Raw genomic sequence first — 16,578 nt, forward strand, 5'->3', positions numbered from 1 at the left:
TGCACCCCAGACAGTGGCTATGACTCCCTCTCTGGCTGTTTCAAAATGCACAGTGTTCAGGGCTTGGGTCCCAGAGGCAACACGGATGTGGATTCAACTCCTAGTTCTGCCACTAATAAACTGTGGGCCCTCTCTAAGCCTCGGTTTCCTCATCTGTATGTTGGAGATAACTATCTCAGGGGGCTGCAATGAAAACTCACAGTTGATCTACTGCAGGAAAGTGCTGAGCACACAACTAGCCATACATAAGGGTAAAGTGCATGCGTTGTGTGCTCAGGCGTTCTGACTCTTGGTGACCCCAAGGACTGTAGCCTGCCGTGGAATTTTCCAGGCAAGAATACTGGAGCAGTTGTCCTTTCCTACTCCAGGGGGTCTTCCCAAACCAGAGATTGAACCCGTGTCTCTTGCATCTCCTGCATTGGCAGGCGGATTCTTTACCACTGCGCCACCTGGGAAGCCCGTGAGTGCCAAGAAGCCGTGACTACTGTTGTTGCTATCAACTGTGACCTCCGGGGGTGCTCTATGCTCATGCCTGACAAATCCTACCTCTTCAGGGCAAGCTGTCCTAACCATCAAGTCAAAGCCCTTCCCCGTACCAAGACTCCCTTTCCTGAACTTCAAAGACCTCATTCCAGCACATACAGTGATAAAAATATCTCATGCAAGTGTTTCATATTCTGCCCCATTCCCCACACTAGTTTGTCTGCTCCTTGAAGCCCTGACTTGCTTTATATTGACTCTGTTTCACTACAGTCCCCTCCTCGTTACACCTTATACAAATGGTTTGAATACGGCATAAATAAATAGATGTTGGATTAGTAATTGTGTGAGGTGTACACACACTTGGGATTTACAATGTAGAGAGGCAAGTAATGAGAAACAATGAGATGTGGAATTTCATCCCCTACCCTGCAGGTGAATTACCTCCCCTTAGGCTGGGTGTCGACAAAATGCGGCAACTGCCACTAGCCTCCCTCCCAGGGCTGGGGAAGACGGATTAGGCTTTTAAGCAGCGAAACTGAAACACAGCCCGCTCCTTGATGTTAAGTAAAGAAGAGCATCTGGGTTCTGATGGTAACAAATGGATCTCATTCTCCTCTAGCATTTCCCGGCTCTTTCTGCACAAAACTAGCACACACACACAAAAAAGCCTCAACTCTTTTAAATCGGATTTCCAGAGAAAATCTTTTCCTAGCAACTCATTCCAGTGCCAGGAAATTTTTCAAAGGCTAATCTAAATTCCTTCTCTCACTTTAAGCTCCCTTTCCTTTGTCCACTGCCAAATGAGATCGACAATAGCTCTGGCCGCGACTCCACAACAATCATCTTTATTCTTACAAATCTTTTTTTTTTTTTTTTCTTACCATGCTGCATAGCATAGGGGATCTTGGTTCCCCAATCAGGGATCAAACCCATACCCCCTGCATTGGAAACACAGAGTCTAAACCATTGGACTGCCAGGGAAGTCTCTACAAATCTTTATTTCACTCTGCTTTTCAGGAGTTGTTTGGACAACAGGTGACCTTTCCTTCCTCATCAGTATTCGCATTGCTTCTTTCTCTTTGATTCTTCCTCCTCTTCTTTCTCAGTCTCCTAAACCTGAGGCCCACATCACCTAGCAGTATCCAGTCCTATAGGAGTCACCCCACGTTAAAGCTGCTCTGAGGGACTTCCCTTGTGGTCCAGTTCCCAATTCAGGGGGCCCAGGTTCTACCCCTGGTTAGGGATATATCCCATGTGCTATAACTAAACAGTTTGAGTGCCACAACTAAAGATCCCACATGCCACAACAAAGATTGAAGATTCCATAGCCAAATAAGAAAGAAAAAAAAAATATATATATATATATATATACATATTTTTTTAAAAAGCTGCTCTGACGGCTAGTTTAGGCCCAGGCACAATGCACTGGCACCATGATCAAAATTCAAAGACCTATCCCTGTTTGCAATACTAAATCACCATGAGCTGGATCCTCGAGGCTAGCTGAGTCTTTTTGTGATTCAGAGACAATCATTCCTATTGTACGTCTGTGAAAAGGATTTCAACAATTTATAGTAATTATACTGCAATTAATACTAACACTACTTACGATTTTGGAAACATTTTGAACTCTCAAAAGTAAAGGTACAGGGTTAATATAAGATGCTGAAATGTCAGAATGCAGAAAGTATGTCCCTTAGGATAAGAGGGCAGAGAAAAGAAGCAAGAACATAGCTTGAGATTGTGGCTTTCAAGTGTGTTCAAGCAGCATAGCCTGTCTTTAAATGAAACCTTCAGTGGAATCCCACTCCTCAACCAGATAAAAGTGGAGGTGCTCTGGTTGGAAGGCAGGGGCGGGAGGTGGTGATGTTGATATGGGCCCAGAGCCCATCCTTGCCCCTTCTCACCCATTTCTGTCCTCTCCTGAAGTGGTGGTCCCTGCAGCATCCACAGAGAGCCCCAGGGTGGCGGGTCTATGAAGCAGTGAAAGAAGGACATGGAAAGAACCTGAATTTACTAATACTGTGAGGGAACAGCAACTCAGCTTTAGGGCCCTAAAGGACCATGTGACCAACATATTGGTATATCAAAGGTTCCACTGTTTTTGTCTTTCTAGTCTGTTTATATGTATCTTAGCTTGATTTTCATGTATATGTATTTTATCACAGTACATTTTTTTAATGCACCTCAATAGCATCTTAGAGAATAAGCTGGTGTCTGGATGTGTACAGAGTCCCAGGGGGGACAGGCTGGTATATTACACTGTCAGGACATTCACAGGGTCTGGCTTGACTTGCTACGGGACATACCGTTCTGAAAGGTGCAATAGTATTTTACTGTGCTTTATACATGCTTGCTTGAAGTGATCCAAGTGAAAACTAAACATACTCTGAAATGTATGCCAAGAGTCTTAAGAAGAGCCTTAAATATAGGGCTTTACTACAAGAAGACTACAATCTCCCCCGAATAATGAAAGGTATTCTTAACACCATTTATAAGACACTAAACATAGATGGCCTAATCAGTCCCTTTACTTCTACTGGTACATTTATTAGGAAGAGGGGCAAAAATAAGAAGTACTTTTCTAAGTGAGTACTGTGAACATTTAAATTATAAAACAGCCTGCTGACTTACAAAAACACTGCTTTGTGTAAATTTGACTAAGGGTTATTACAGTTTCCTAAATTATTGACAGAAAAATAAAATACATATCTAATTTTCCACTGGTTTGAAAGACACAGGAGGAAAAAAATCTGAAATTCAAACAATCACAGTATATAATTTTTCTGATTTTTAAAGGAATATTTATAGCTTGAAAGTGAAAGGCTGGTGAAATATATAAAAATTAGGGAGGCAGTCCTCTTCCTATTTCAGGAAAATTATAGTTCTTGGAGAAGACATTGAAAATTAACTCTCAGTTGATACATATGCACTGTATTAGAGTTTCTAAAGCCTCCTCTTTTTTTTTTTTGAAAGAGAGACACATTTCTTTCAGAATTTGAAGACTTGTATTATGACCTAAGGTCTTAAGGTAAAGGACTGCAGACTACAGCCAAGGAACCAGATCCATCCATCTATCTCCGCTTCCCTCCGGACAGAGCTAAGAATAATTTTCACATGTTAAAAATAGTTGGACAAATTCAAAATAAGGAGAATATGTCTTGACACATAAGAAGTATAAAATTCAGATCTCAGGCACTTCCCTGGTGATCCAGCAGTTAAGAATCTACCTTCCAATTCAGGGGATGTGGGTTTGATCCCTGGTCGAGGAACTAAGATTCCACATGCTGCAGGGCAACTAAGCCCTCGCACTACAACAAAGACACAGGGGAGCAAAAACAAAAAATAAAATTCAGATTTCAGTGCCCGTAAGTAAAGCTCTGCTAGAACACACTCAGGCCCATCCAGTGACATCCTGTCTGTGGTTCTGTCCTGCTGCGGCAGCAGAGCTGAGTATCTGTGACCAAGACCCAGATGACCCAAACCCTGAAAACTTTTACACAATCTGGCCTTTATAGCAAAACTGGCTAACCCCCGGCCTAAGAGACGGCGCCCACTGGCAGGCCCTCACACCGTGTGTCCCCGGCGCAGGGGGGACGTACCTGGTTGAGATGGCGCAGGCACTTGTCAAGACACCAGAAACAGCAGCAGCAGCACTGGGACACGCACCTTGACAAGGCACCGTCCTGCTGGGTCAGGTTCGGAAAGAAAGGAACAGTGTCACCAACAGCACAGGAAAGAGGCAAGCAGAAGTGTCTTCCAGCACACCCTGTTCGTACTTGGAGATCTGTGTACCTGGAGAAGCATCACAGCAATTCTCATGGGTACAGAAGTCCTTCTGTTCTGTATATGCTACCGCTACTACTAATTATTATCATTACTATACTGATGAGCAAGTGTTCTCTTCTGTGGGCTTACCTGTCAGGAGTGCTGTTGACTTCAGCAGAAAGGGAAATAGATTCGCCTGTTTTTACTAGCAAAGGTGAACCAGACCTTCTGGTTCTAGTAAAAAAAAAAAACAAAAACAAAAAACTCTCTTCCTTCCTCTTTTCCTAAGTGTCTTCAATCATCAACTCTGCTTTTTCAAACCATAGTTTATATTCATGAGAAATTCACATCCCACAGACAATAAAACTAATGCATTCTAGATACTAGTTGTGTGTCCACACACACAAAAAAATCAGGTTTAATTTTTTGGAAAAACATCCCATATTAAGACTTTCAGGGTTAAATTTTAGGGATAAATTAGTCCTTTGAAATATAACTTGAACTTGTGTATAACTCAAGAATGGATGAATTAATAAAACTCGTTGGGGGAAGGGGTGATTAAATGTATCTTACTGCCCAGATTTGGGGGGGGCGGGTGGGGGAAGTCCCTGAAAACAATCCTGAAATAGTTTTCTACTAGGACCCCAGGGACAACTTAGCCTTATATAGACATTTTCTCGTCCCAGTGTTAATTCGACTGGATGAAATCTGACCTGCATACTTTTCAGCCTGGCTATGGTTATGAATGAGCCATTTAATGTAAGAAGGATCTCACAGCTGCCGCCGTGTGAAAAGCTTATACTGCAGGTACAGTATGGGGCTATAAGGCTGCTGAGGAAGACTATTTTTTTTAACCTAAGAAAGGACGCATTTCTCCAACAGTGACATCGCTAAAAGGGAGTTTAACCCCTTAGTCTTTATGGGATCTAGGAAGTGATAAATAACCTCTTAGACCTCAGCCAGAGAGGCTGACCCATTGACTATTAGATTTACGGAAGCTGTTTCCCCAAAGAGTTTAAAGTGCTTAGCTCTGGGGGGTACAGCGAGTTACCTGATGTTTATTAACTTATGATTATCTAGTACTAATGCATATTTATATATAAAACACATGCATATATACATATATGAGGGCTTCCCTGATGGCTCAGCAGTAAAGAATCCACCTGCAGTGCAGGAGCCACAGGAGACGCGGGTTTGATCTCGGGGTCAGGAAGATCCCCTGGAGGAGGAAACGGCAATCCACTCCAGTATTCTTGCCTGGGAGATCCCATACACAGAGGAGCCTGACAGGCTATAGTCCATAGGGGTCACAAAAAAGTTGGACTGAGCAACCAAGCAGAGCATGACATACATATATGAATTTATTTAATATATATAAACTATATGAATCTATTTGAAATAAAAAGTTGCTCTGTTCAAGAAATCTTTCTCCAAGTTTCCTAAGATTGAAGGATCAATTTCAAAATGCAACAGCCAGAGTAGCTAGATTTATCCTCGATGTGGAAATGTCTCTTTAAGTCACAAATATGTAGTTAAGCAATATTTCAACAGAAAATACTCTCTGATCAGGGGTGATGGCTTAGTGTGCATTTCAAGGTAAGGAAGCTAGATAATTTTATGTGAAATACAATCAACTGCTCTTAATTAATATACTAATTTTAAATCTTGATTTACAATTAAATCTTGATTGGGCTTCCCTGGCGGCTCAGATGGTAAAGAATCTGCCTGCAATGCAGGAGACCGGGGTTTGATCCATGGGTTGGGAAGAATCCCTGGAGAAGGACATGGCAACCCACTCCAATATTCTTGCCTGGAGATCGTGGACAGAGGAGCCTGACAGGCTGTAGTCCACGGGGTCACAAAGAATCGGATACAACTGAGCAACTGACACCGACTGACTGAAATCTTCAACAATTCAGATTTCTGCTTAAAAGAGCAAACGAAAGCAATTCTAAAGTATAATTACGAATCCACATGTAAAACTTTCCCAGTTTACTAAAAGCACATACCTATACTCAAATGGCTGGACTCAATGTTTGTGAAACTCTGACCAAGTCACCAACACAGAGGTAGGGATGGGGGGTGGGGAGACTAACATTGTGTGAGAACAGAAAAGTTGGGAAAAATCCAACCTTTCCTTATATGGCAGGCCAGAAATACCATGAGAACAGCTGTTTTCCTGGTGTTTTGGTTTCCACTGGCATTCATAACCAAATGTGCACGGAAATAAAAACCAGGGAGAAGAAAAACCCCCAGGCACAAAAGCCCCACAGTTTTCTGTCTTTAGAGCTGAGATTTAGGTCAGCTTGCCCATTTCTCACTATTAAGCATGAACGCACACACAGGCACATGCAACTAACTTCCCATGACACCCTCCAGGAAACACAAAAGGTGGGGACTATTTTAGCATTAAAACAGAAACAAGCAAATCTCCTCATCTTATAGTATATTTTTCTTTCTTTAAAAAAGCATGATAAATGTCCATAAAACCTTGCTAGGAATTTCTGCCATTTGTTCATCATTTAAATAGGAAGAAAAACCAGCAAGCTAAGAACTATGCCCTCCCTACACCACCTGTGCCACCATGTTGGAGAAAATCCAACAAAATTAAACAAAACAGGGAGCTGGACAGGAAGGTTGCTGGGGGCGGGGTGCAGAGGGGACCTGAAGCACACCGGAGCTCTCTGAATGGCCCCTGGCACAGGTCACATTCCCGTCCCGGGACCCAGGGCAGTTCTCCAGTGATTCACTTCTCTGTAACCCAAACACAGCACACTGTTTTAACGTGTTGCCTTACCTTCTCTTTCAGAGTGTTACACACGTACATGAGAACGGCTCTTGGAATCCTCACTGCAGTGATTAAAAATGACCCTTTGACAACTGTTCCCTGATGGTAGCAGAAAAGAATGGAGAGAGATGAAAGGATCGGGTGATCAGGAGGGTCACTTTTATTTCTGGGAACAGGAGGAAAAAAAGACAGCATTTAAAAAACACTATTTAGAAAGGAACAAAAAAACTTCTCTCTGGTTCAAATCATCTACGGTACTAGCAATTCAGAAAGCAGTGACACCATCGGCATTTGGCAAAATTTTTATACTCCTTGCTAGCTAAGGTTAAATTATTTCTTGGACTAAGTTAAGAAATATTTTTTGGTGGTACTCAATGCTACGAACAAAGAAGAGAACATTTTAAAACATAGTGATGAGGTGAATAAGTTTTCCTCTTTACAATGCCTAACCACCTCCACCAATCCATTAAATTGGGTATTGATCCCATTTTCAGTTTCAGAAGTTTAATTATGTAATAATCCCCTAGGTTTAAATTACACACTTGCATCTGTAAATATTGCCAGTATTAGCTTAGTGATGAACATCACTACCACATCACATGACCAGGATTGGCAGCCAGAGAGAATCTGGCTCACAGCAGAGGGAGGAAGAATTCTAGCTTCTCCAGCTCCTGAAACCCAGCTGATTTCTCCTCTGTTCTGTAAAGGTCACCTCACTGTGAATCATTTACGGGACTTGTCATGACACAGCTCTCAAGAATGCGAAAGTCAGTTTCACAGGCAGGGAAAAAAAAGTGAAAAAGAACAGAATGGGCACATCTTTCTTCCCGCTCCCCCACACCTGAAAGATAAAACAAAGGAGGGAGGGCTGATGTCACCCCTCCCCCGGCCCACAGAGGCCAGTTCTAGAAAGTGAGGCCCTTTCCGAGAAGCTCCTTCACTCGATTCCAAGGGAGGCTTGCTTTCTTCATAATGGATTATTCTACAGCTCGCTCTGGTTGCTAATAAGTCACTATGAATTAAGGTCTTGACCAGAGCCTAGGTTTTCAGGGAGGAAAAGGAATGCAGCCAGAAATGTTTCAAGAGCTGGCAACGGCCACATTTTGCTGTTATTTAAATCATCCAGGAAGGAAGAGAGAACATGAAAGTAATATTGGGAGCAGAGTAGCTGCAATCCAATCGTCCCACAAAAAGGGCGATATGTGTTTCAACCCAATATTGTTGAAAATAGGAAATGCCAGGGAAGCTATTGCTGATATGAATTCACTTAGATCTGATAAATGAGAAAAGCAGCACAGCCAGGAAAGTCTGACACATTTTTTTCCCTTTCCTCAGTCCTTTTTTTTTTTTCAAGAGGAAGACTGTTTACTTTCCCATTGAGGAGATCCATGTGCCTTAGAATGGACTGGTTCTCAAGCAGGGATGCAGGCAGACGATGGAAGCGCTTGCTCTGCATCTGACAGGGAAACAATTTATTCACAGGCCTGGGGCTGGTCCTCCAGGTACTGAAGTTTGGGCTTAGGCATCCGTTTTCTGAGGTTTCGCAGGGATGGGATTGACCACTTAAGGCAGGGTGGGGTCTGCGTTGTCTAGATGGCTCTCATCCGTGTCACATCCCGGTGATGGCTCCAGCCACTTTTGGGCTTGGCTGGAAGAAGATGTAGAAGTTCCAGAAGCTGACTTACCACTTGGGAGAGAAAAACCTGAAAAGAGGGCCAGCTCACAAACCAGGCCAGCCTGAGGAGCCAGAACTCACTCAATACCCTGTCCTAAGAACTAAATGATTGAACTGGTCAATCACTGGGGGGTCTTGGAGACCCCACCTTCTTGCCCGAGACTCTTTTCCACATTCAAAGTTTATATCACCCTGTCACCCCTCCTCTGCTGCACATGTCCCTGGGGCCTTTATCTCTTCACAAGCAGCAAAACCTGCCTTCAGGAAGAGGCTTTGATTACACCTAGTGAAGCTTAAACTAATACATCACCGCATCTTGAGAACTGGAGTTTGGGACCACAATGCGGCGAGGGTCATACTGAGCAGCTCGGTGATGGGCTTATGAGGATGCCAGGGCCTCCTGGTGGGCTTCTGTCTACGGGGAGTGCCGCATGCTGGGCACCTTTCACTGGGTTCTGTGGTTGGTGGCAGTAGGAAGGCCCCGGGCAGTTGGGGAGAGCAGGAGACTCCAGGATGTACCCCACATGCCCAGCTCCTCTAGTTTTAAACTTGTGGCTGCTCTGAGTGCTGAAGGTGCCTGGCGCTGTGTGATGGGGCCAGGGGGTCCTAGGACACAGCGTCAGCTCAAATCCCTGGGCAAACCATTTTCTTTTTTTTTAAGCACTACTTTTTAACATTTTTATTTATTTATGGCTGTGCTGGATCTTCACAGCAGCACGCAGGCTTTCTCTAGTTGCGGCGAGCAACTATGAAGGGACTACTCTTCATTGCAGTGGCTTCTCTTGTTGCAGGGCACAAGCTCTAGGCACACAGGGCTTAGCTACTCTGTGGTACGTGGGGATCTTCCTGCACCAGGGATCAAACCCTTGTCCCCTGCATTGGCCGGTGGATTCTTAACGCTTGGACCATCAGGGAAGTTCTGTGCAAAGCATTTAATGCTCTCGTTCACCTAAGTCTATAACGCCTTTGGGTCATGGTATCTAAGTGCTATTTTGCAGCTATGATTTGTTTCAACATAACTTACTCCAGAAACTTAGGAATCTTGGAGGCATGTTTTAGCTCTGGTTAGATCCAGTCGAGTGCTCACGGAGAACTCTTCAGGAGCATGGATAATCCATTCTGTGTTGGGGCTCCTGGACAAGGATCAGGCTGCACAGGATGCTTGGCCTCCAGTGTCTGTCTGGTCCTGGGCAAAGGAGCGTGATGTGTCCCTGAAGAGACCTCGTCCTTTCCTGACATTTCCTTCAGCAGAATCACTGCAAGATGGGGTTGGAAGGACTGTGGGGGAAGCTGTGAGGTTCATTTATCCAATCCCAAAGAAAAAAGGAAACTCTTTGTTATGAAGAACAGGTCCTCGGCAGCTCTTGTCAGGGTTAGCAAACTCATGTGTCTCCTACCGAAATTCCTCAGGCTCTGCTGTGAATCCACTTTCTCACTTCCTCCTCAGCAAATCCAAAGCAGCTGGAAACCATCTTCTGTATACTTGGAAGCGATGAAGTCATGACTCAAGCGTCCCTTCTCCAAACGGAGCAGTGCTGGCTCCTTCCTATCACACCCCAGCCCCATCTTTATGCCTCTCAGTTGACCTCTCTGAAATTCAAGCAAATGGTGGTAAAAGGGAAATTACACAGGATGCCCATGTCCTGGTACTTGATGCTCCTTGGATGACCTCTTCATCTGTCTTACTGCTTAAATGAATGACAGAGATGAATGCACTCTGGCTATATTTAATTCTTACCCTGCATGCAGACTGGAACATGAGATTAAAGAATTGTAAGCCCTGAGATAAGGGAAAACCTTGAGGTTTCAAAATTAGCACTCAGTCAAAAAGAATGCAGAACTCTTTAATAAATGAAATAGCAGTGCTAAAAATAAGTCAGCATGCATTCTATTTTAAATTAGTTTATTTTTATCAAATATGTGAAATATCTTAAAAAGTCAAATAGTACTGCTAGGTGTAACAGGAAAAACAGCAGTTTTCTTTCTCCACCACTAATTGTCTCTCCCGAGAGGCAATATTTTAGCTGTTTCTTCTGGAACCCACCTTCACACTCCTAAATTACTTGTTCTTACTGGAATTTCTTCATTTTTTCAGTCTCAGAGAATGTCTACCAACTTCCCACTATGGAAGATACAGGTTTCATTCTCCTTGGCAGCTTAAACGGCCAAGTACACTCATTTTTCCCACTCCTCTTCTTCTCAATATAATTATACTGAAGTTCTAAAAGATTTCTCCCCAGTTTTATTGACATATAATCCACATGTAACATTATCAAGTCCAAGGTGTACAATGTGTTGATTTGATCCACATATATATTGCAAAATGATTACTATCTTAGCATTAGCTTATGCCTCCACCACCTCATATAATTAACCATTTCTTTTTTTGTGTGTGTGTGGTGAGAACATTTAAGGTCTCTTCTTTTAGCAACTTTCAAGTATATAACACAGTATTGTTAACTATAATCATCATGCTGTAGTTAGATCCCCAGAACTATTCATCTTCTAACTAGAAGTTTGTGCCCTTAATCCATACCTCCCCTTCCCCCCTACCCCAACTCCCGGGCAACCACCATTCTACTTGTTTCCATTAGTTCAGCTTTTTTAGATTTGACATGTAAGTGGTATCATCCTTATTTGTTTTTCTGTGACGTATCACTTGGCATATTGCCCTTAAGGTCCATTCGTGTTGTTTTAAATGGCACGATGTCCTTCTCTCTCATGGCTAAATAATATCCCATTACATACACCACATCTTGTTCATCTATTCAGCCTTCAGTGGACACTGAGGTCGTTCCCATATCTTGGCTATTGTGAATAGTGCTGCAATGAACATAGGCGTGAAGACATTTCTTCAAGATTCTTTTTTCATTCCCTTTCGATATATACCTAAGAAGTGGGCTTGTTGGATCCTACAGTTCAGACTTTAATTTTCTGAGGAACCTCCACACTGTCAGTTTCCATAATTGCTGTTACCAAATTTACACGCCCCACCCCACAGTGCTCAAGGGCTCCCTTTTCCCTACATCCTTGCCAACACTAGTTACCTCTTGTCTTTTTGATGACAGCCATTCTAACAGGTGGTATCTAATTGTGGTTTTGATATGTATTCCCTGATGATTAGTGATGTTGAGCACATTTTCATGTGCCTGTTTTCTGTATCTTCTTTGGAAAGGAAGTTCTGCTCCTCTGCCCCTTTTTTAACTGAATTTTTTTTTTTTACTATGGAGTTATAGGAGTTATTTATATATTTTGGTATTAACTCCTCATCAGACAAATGATTTGCAAATGTTTTCTCCCATTCCATAGGCTGTCTTTTCATTTTGTTGATTGGTTCTTTTATCATGTAGAACTTTTTAGTTTGATGTAATCTCACTAATTTTTGCTGCTGTGGCTAGTGCTTCTGGTGTCATATTTGAAAAATCACCTCTGAGACTGATGTAAAGGAGCTTTTTCCTTATGTTTTCTCGTAGGAGTTTAGGGACTTCAGTTCTTATGTTTAAGTCTTTAAACCATTTTGAATTAATTCTTGTGAACCGTCTAATACAAGGATTTAATTTTATTCTTCATGTTGCTGTCCAGTTTTTCCAGAACTGTTTATTGAAGAGATTATTGTTTCCCCTTTCTAGGACCTCAGTTCTCTTCCACTGATCTATGGGTCTATTTTCATGCCAGGACCACACTGTTTTGTGGTGTAGTTTGAAATCAGGACATATGATGCCTCCAGATGTGTTCATTCTTAAAATTGCTTTGGCTATTTGGGCTCTTTTGTGATACATATTTTAGAATTTTTCTATTTCTGTGGAAAATATAACTGAAAGGTTGACAGGGAATGCATTGAATTTATAGATGGCTTTGGGTAATAAGGGTATTTTAACAATATTAATTCTTCTGATCCATGAACAGAGGGTATATTTCCATTTGTTTGTGTCTTTCATCAGAGTCTTATACTTTTCAGTATACAGAGCTTTCATCTCCTTAAATTCATTCTTAAGTATTTTATTGTTTCAATGCCAGTGTGAATGAGACTGTCTTCTTTATTTCTTTTTCAGATATTTTGCTGTTAGAGAAATGCAACTGTTTTCTGAATGCTTTGTATCCTGTACCTTTACTGAATTCATTGACTAGTCTAACAGTTTTTTTGATAAAGTCTTTAGAATTTTCTTTATATATTAATAAAGTCATATTATCTGCAAACAAAGGCAATTTTACTTCTTCCTTTGTGATTTGTATATATTTTTCCTCATTTTCTTGCCTGATTGCTCTGGCTAGGTCTTCCAGTACTATGCTGAATAGGAATGGCAAGGGTGGGCACTCCTGTCTTGTTCCTGATCTTAGAAAAAAATTTTTCAATCTTTCACCACTGAGTATGTTTTAATTAATGTTTAGGGCTTACATTATCAGTGCATGAATAACATTCACAACTGTTTGAAACAGTGTATTCTGACTATATTTTCTTTTTTTTAATAGCTTTTGACTTTTAAGTTAATAATATTTCACCTTTTTTATTTGCTTGGTTTTCCACATGCTTCACCAAATGCTTCATCAAAGTATAATTCTTTTTCTACACATATTCAAACAACACATCTGATAGTCTCTAAGTTTTCTTTTTTCTTTTCCTCTAAGTTTCCTTTTTATTTTTTCTTGGAGACATCCCTCCTGGAGCCCACTGCTCTCCTGCTCCTCCTTGGACTGGACGTTTTCCATACCTGCTATATAGCTACCCTCCTGGAAATTCCCTTTTCTTCTTCACTGTGTTGGAGTTCAGTGCAATTCCTGAAATTCATGTTTTCCCCCTGGTTTACTCATTAGTTTCAGAGGAGAAGGGATATGGGGAGGAAATCTTTCGTGATATTACATGCCTGAATAGGACTTTATCTTCCTTTATCTTTGACTGATAGTATGAATAGGTATAGAATTCTAGGTTGGAAATAATCTTTTCTCAGAATTTTGATAGTTTTGTCCTACTATCTCCCTGGTTCAGAGTTGCTGTTGAACATCAGATTCCATTCTAGTTCTTTTTAAATTTTATTTTTTATTGAAGTGTAGTTGATTTATAAGACTAGTTTCAGATGTATGACACAGTGATTCAATATTTTTAAAGATTATACCTCACTTGTTATTTTAAAATATTGGCTGCATTCCCTGTATTGTATAATATACAGCTTATTTATAGTATATACAGTAATTTGTACCTCTTGATTTCCTACCCCTACCTTGACTCTGTCCACTTCCCTCTCCCAGATGGAAATCACTAGTTTATTCTCTAAATCTGTGAGTCTGTTTCTCTTTTGTCATATTCATTTGTTTTATTTTTTAGATTCCACATTTAAGTGATAACATATAGTATTTGTATTTCTCTAATTTATTTCACTAAGTATAATGCCCTCCAGGTCCAACCACATTGTTGCAAAATAGCAAAATTTCATTCTTTTTTATGGTTAATATTCCATTGTATAAATATATGACATCTTCTTTATCTATTCATCTACTGATGGACACTTAGGTAGCTTCCATATCTTGGCTATTGTAAATAAAGCTGCCTGAACACTGGGGGGCATATATCTTTTTAAATTAGTATTTTCATTTTCTTTGGCTGTATACCTAGCAGTGGCATTCATTCAAACAGCAGTTCTATTTTCAGTTTTTTAAGGAACCTCCATACTATTTTCCATAGTGGCTGCATCAATTTACATTCCCACCAACAGTGCACTTGGGTTCCCTTTTTTTTCATTTCCTTGCCAACATTTGTGGTCCTTTTAACAATAGCCATTCTGACTGGTGTGAGGTGATATCTCATGGTTTCAATATGCATTTCTCTGAGGATTAGCAATGTTGAGCATCTTTTCATGCGTTTGTTGGCCATCTGTATGCTTTCTTTGGAAGAATATCTATTCTTCCCATTATTAAATTGGGTTCTCTTTTTTTTATACTGAGTTGTATGACTTTGTTAATAAATAGTTTGGATATTAACCCCTTATTGGTCTTATCAATTACAAGCATTTTCCCCATTCAGTAGGCTGTCTTTTCATTTTGTTGATGACTTCCTTTGCTGTGCAAAAGATTTCAAGCTTAATTTGTTTATTTTTGCTTTTGTTTCCTTTGCCTGAGGCAATAGATCCAAAAAGACACTACTACAACTTATGTCAAAGAGTGTCCTGCTTGTTTTCTTCTGGGAGTTTTATGGCTTCTGGACTAATATTTAGGTCTGTAATCCACATCGAGTTTATTTTGGTATACAGTATGAGAAAATGTTCTAATTTCATTCTTTTACATGTAGGTGTCCATTTCCTGGCAACATTTATTAAAAAGGCTTTCTTTTCCCCCACTGTATATTTTTGCCTCCTTCATTGTAAGTTAACTGAGCCTAAGTACATGGGTTTATTTCTGGGCTTTCTATTCTGTTCCATTGATCTATGTGTCTGTTTTTATGCCACTGTAGCTTTGAAGTTTTGATTACTTCAGCTTTGTAGCACATTCTGAAGTCAGGGAGTGTGAAACCTCCAGATTCATCCTTTTTTCCAAGATTACTCTGGCTAGTCTGGGTCTTCTGTGATTCTGTATAAATTTTAGGATTATTTTAGTGCTGTGAAAAATGTCATGGGTATTTTGCATTAAATATGTAGATTGCTTTGGATAGTATGGATATTTTTACAATATTAGTTCTTTCAATCCATGAACACTGGTTATCTTTCCATTTATCTATATAATTTTCAATTTCCTTCATTAATGTTCTATAGTTTTCAGAGTATAGATCTTGTACCAGTTCTAGTTCTTGATGTTTTGCCTGTGATCTTTCTCTAAAGCTTCTGGGATCTTCTCTTTACTCATGTCCTCCAGCTCTGGGAAATTTTGACAATTTCCTCCCTTTTTTCTTTGCTCTCTATTTCTAGAACTCGTATTAGTCAGGTGTTGGGTGTCCTAAATTTTATCTTTTTTCTCCTATTTTCCATCTCTTTGTTCTATCTTCTGGAGGAGTTCAACTTTATATTTTAATCCATCAGTAGAAAACTTTCACTTTTGCAATCATATTTTTAACAACAAAGAGGTCTTTCTGTTCTCTCACTATTCTTTTTTCTTGGTTCTTATTGTATGAAAGCAACATTTTTTGGTTCTTTCTGAAGATATTATTACAGTTGCTATTGCAGTTTTCTTCTGCTGCCTGCATTGCCCCTATTTTTCCTAATTTTTTTTGTTTGTTTTGTTCATTTTGATCTTTTCTTTCACAACAGACTTCTTCAAATTTTTAATAATCACTGGCTATAGGTTCACATTTAAGCATGAGGAACCAAAGAGTGAATTGGAGGTTCTATACAAGGGTGACTGCTGACTGGTGAGTTTCACCATCTGCTTCAGAGTCAGGGCATCAGGCCATTTCATTGCGGGGATCCCCACGTGGTACTATCTGCAGGTCTTTGCTTTGGGTTATACAGTTTCTCCAAAGAAGAATCCGATAATCTCATGCCTAAGAAATATCAACGTGGCTGTCAACATCCTGGAGGCTGAGCTGTGGAGTGTGGATTGGTAGCCGGTAGAATGAAAGTGAAGTGTCAGTCACTCAGTCGTGTCTGACTCTTTGTGATACCATGGACTACAGCCTGCCAGGCTCCTCCATCCATTGAATTCTCCAGGCAAGAATATACTGGAAAGGGTAGTCATTACCTTCTCCAGGGGATCTTTCCAACCCAGGGATCAAACCCAGGTCTCCTGCATTGCAGGCAGATTCTTAGACTTCCACTTGCTCCCCCTTCTTTCAGGGTAGAGCTTTGTCCCAGCCTTGGCTGTGCCAGATACCCTATATCCAGGCCCTCTCTGATGACTTCTCCAGAGAGCAAAGCTCCCAACTTATATCTGCTGGTATGAA

At 40.9% G+C, this 16,578-nt stretch overlaps 1 protein-coding gene across 7 annotated transcripts in view; it reads right to left on the reverse strand.

The window, feature by feature from the left end:
- SLC44A3 (solute carrier family 44 member 3) overlaps positions 1 to 16,578 on the reverse strand; it is an 84,396-nt gene that overhangs the window by 23,440 nt on the left and 44,378 nt on the right. For 5 of the 7 annotated variants that reach the window (XM_061121329.1, XM_061121331.1, XM_061121326.1 and 2 more), the window contains 2 exons: positions 7,049 to 7,205; positions 4,086 to 4,172 (listed from right to left, as the gene is read on the reverse strand). In XM_061121329.1, the coding sequence (XP_060977312.1) occupies positions 4,086 to 4,172; positions 7,049 to 7,205 (244 nt within the window). The remainder of the gene's footprint in view (positions 1 to 4,085; positions 4,173 to 7,048; positions 7,206 to 16,578) is intronic. The other 2 variants (XM_061121332.1, XM_061121328.1) reach the window with 1 other exon arrangement.

The sequence above is a fragment of the Dama dama genome, chromosome 20 (assembly GCF_033118175.1).
Source record: "Dama dama isolate Ldn47 chromosome 20, ASM3311817v1, whole genome shotgun sequence".
In the NCBI taxonomy this organism is placed as follows: Eukaryota; Metazoa; Chordata; class Mammalia; order Artiodactyla; family Cervidae; genus Dama; species Dama dama.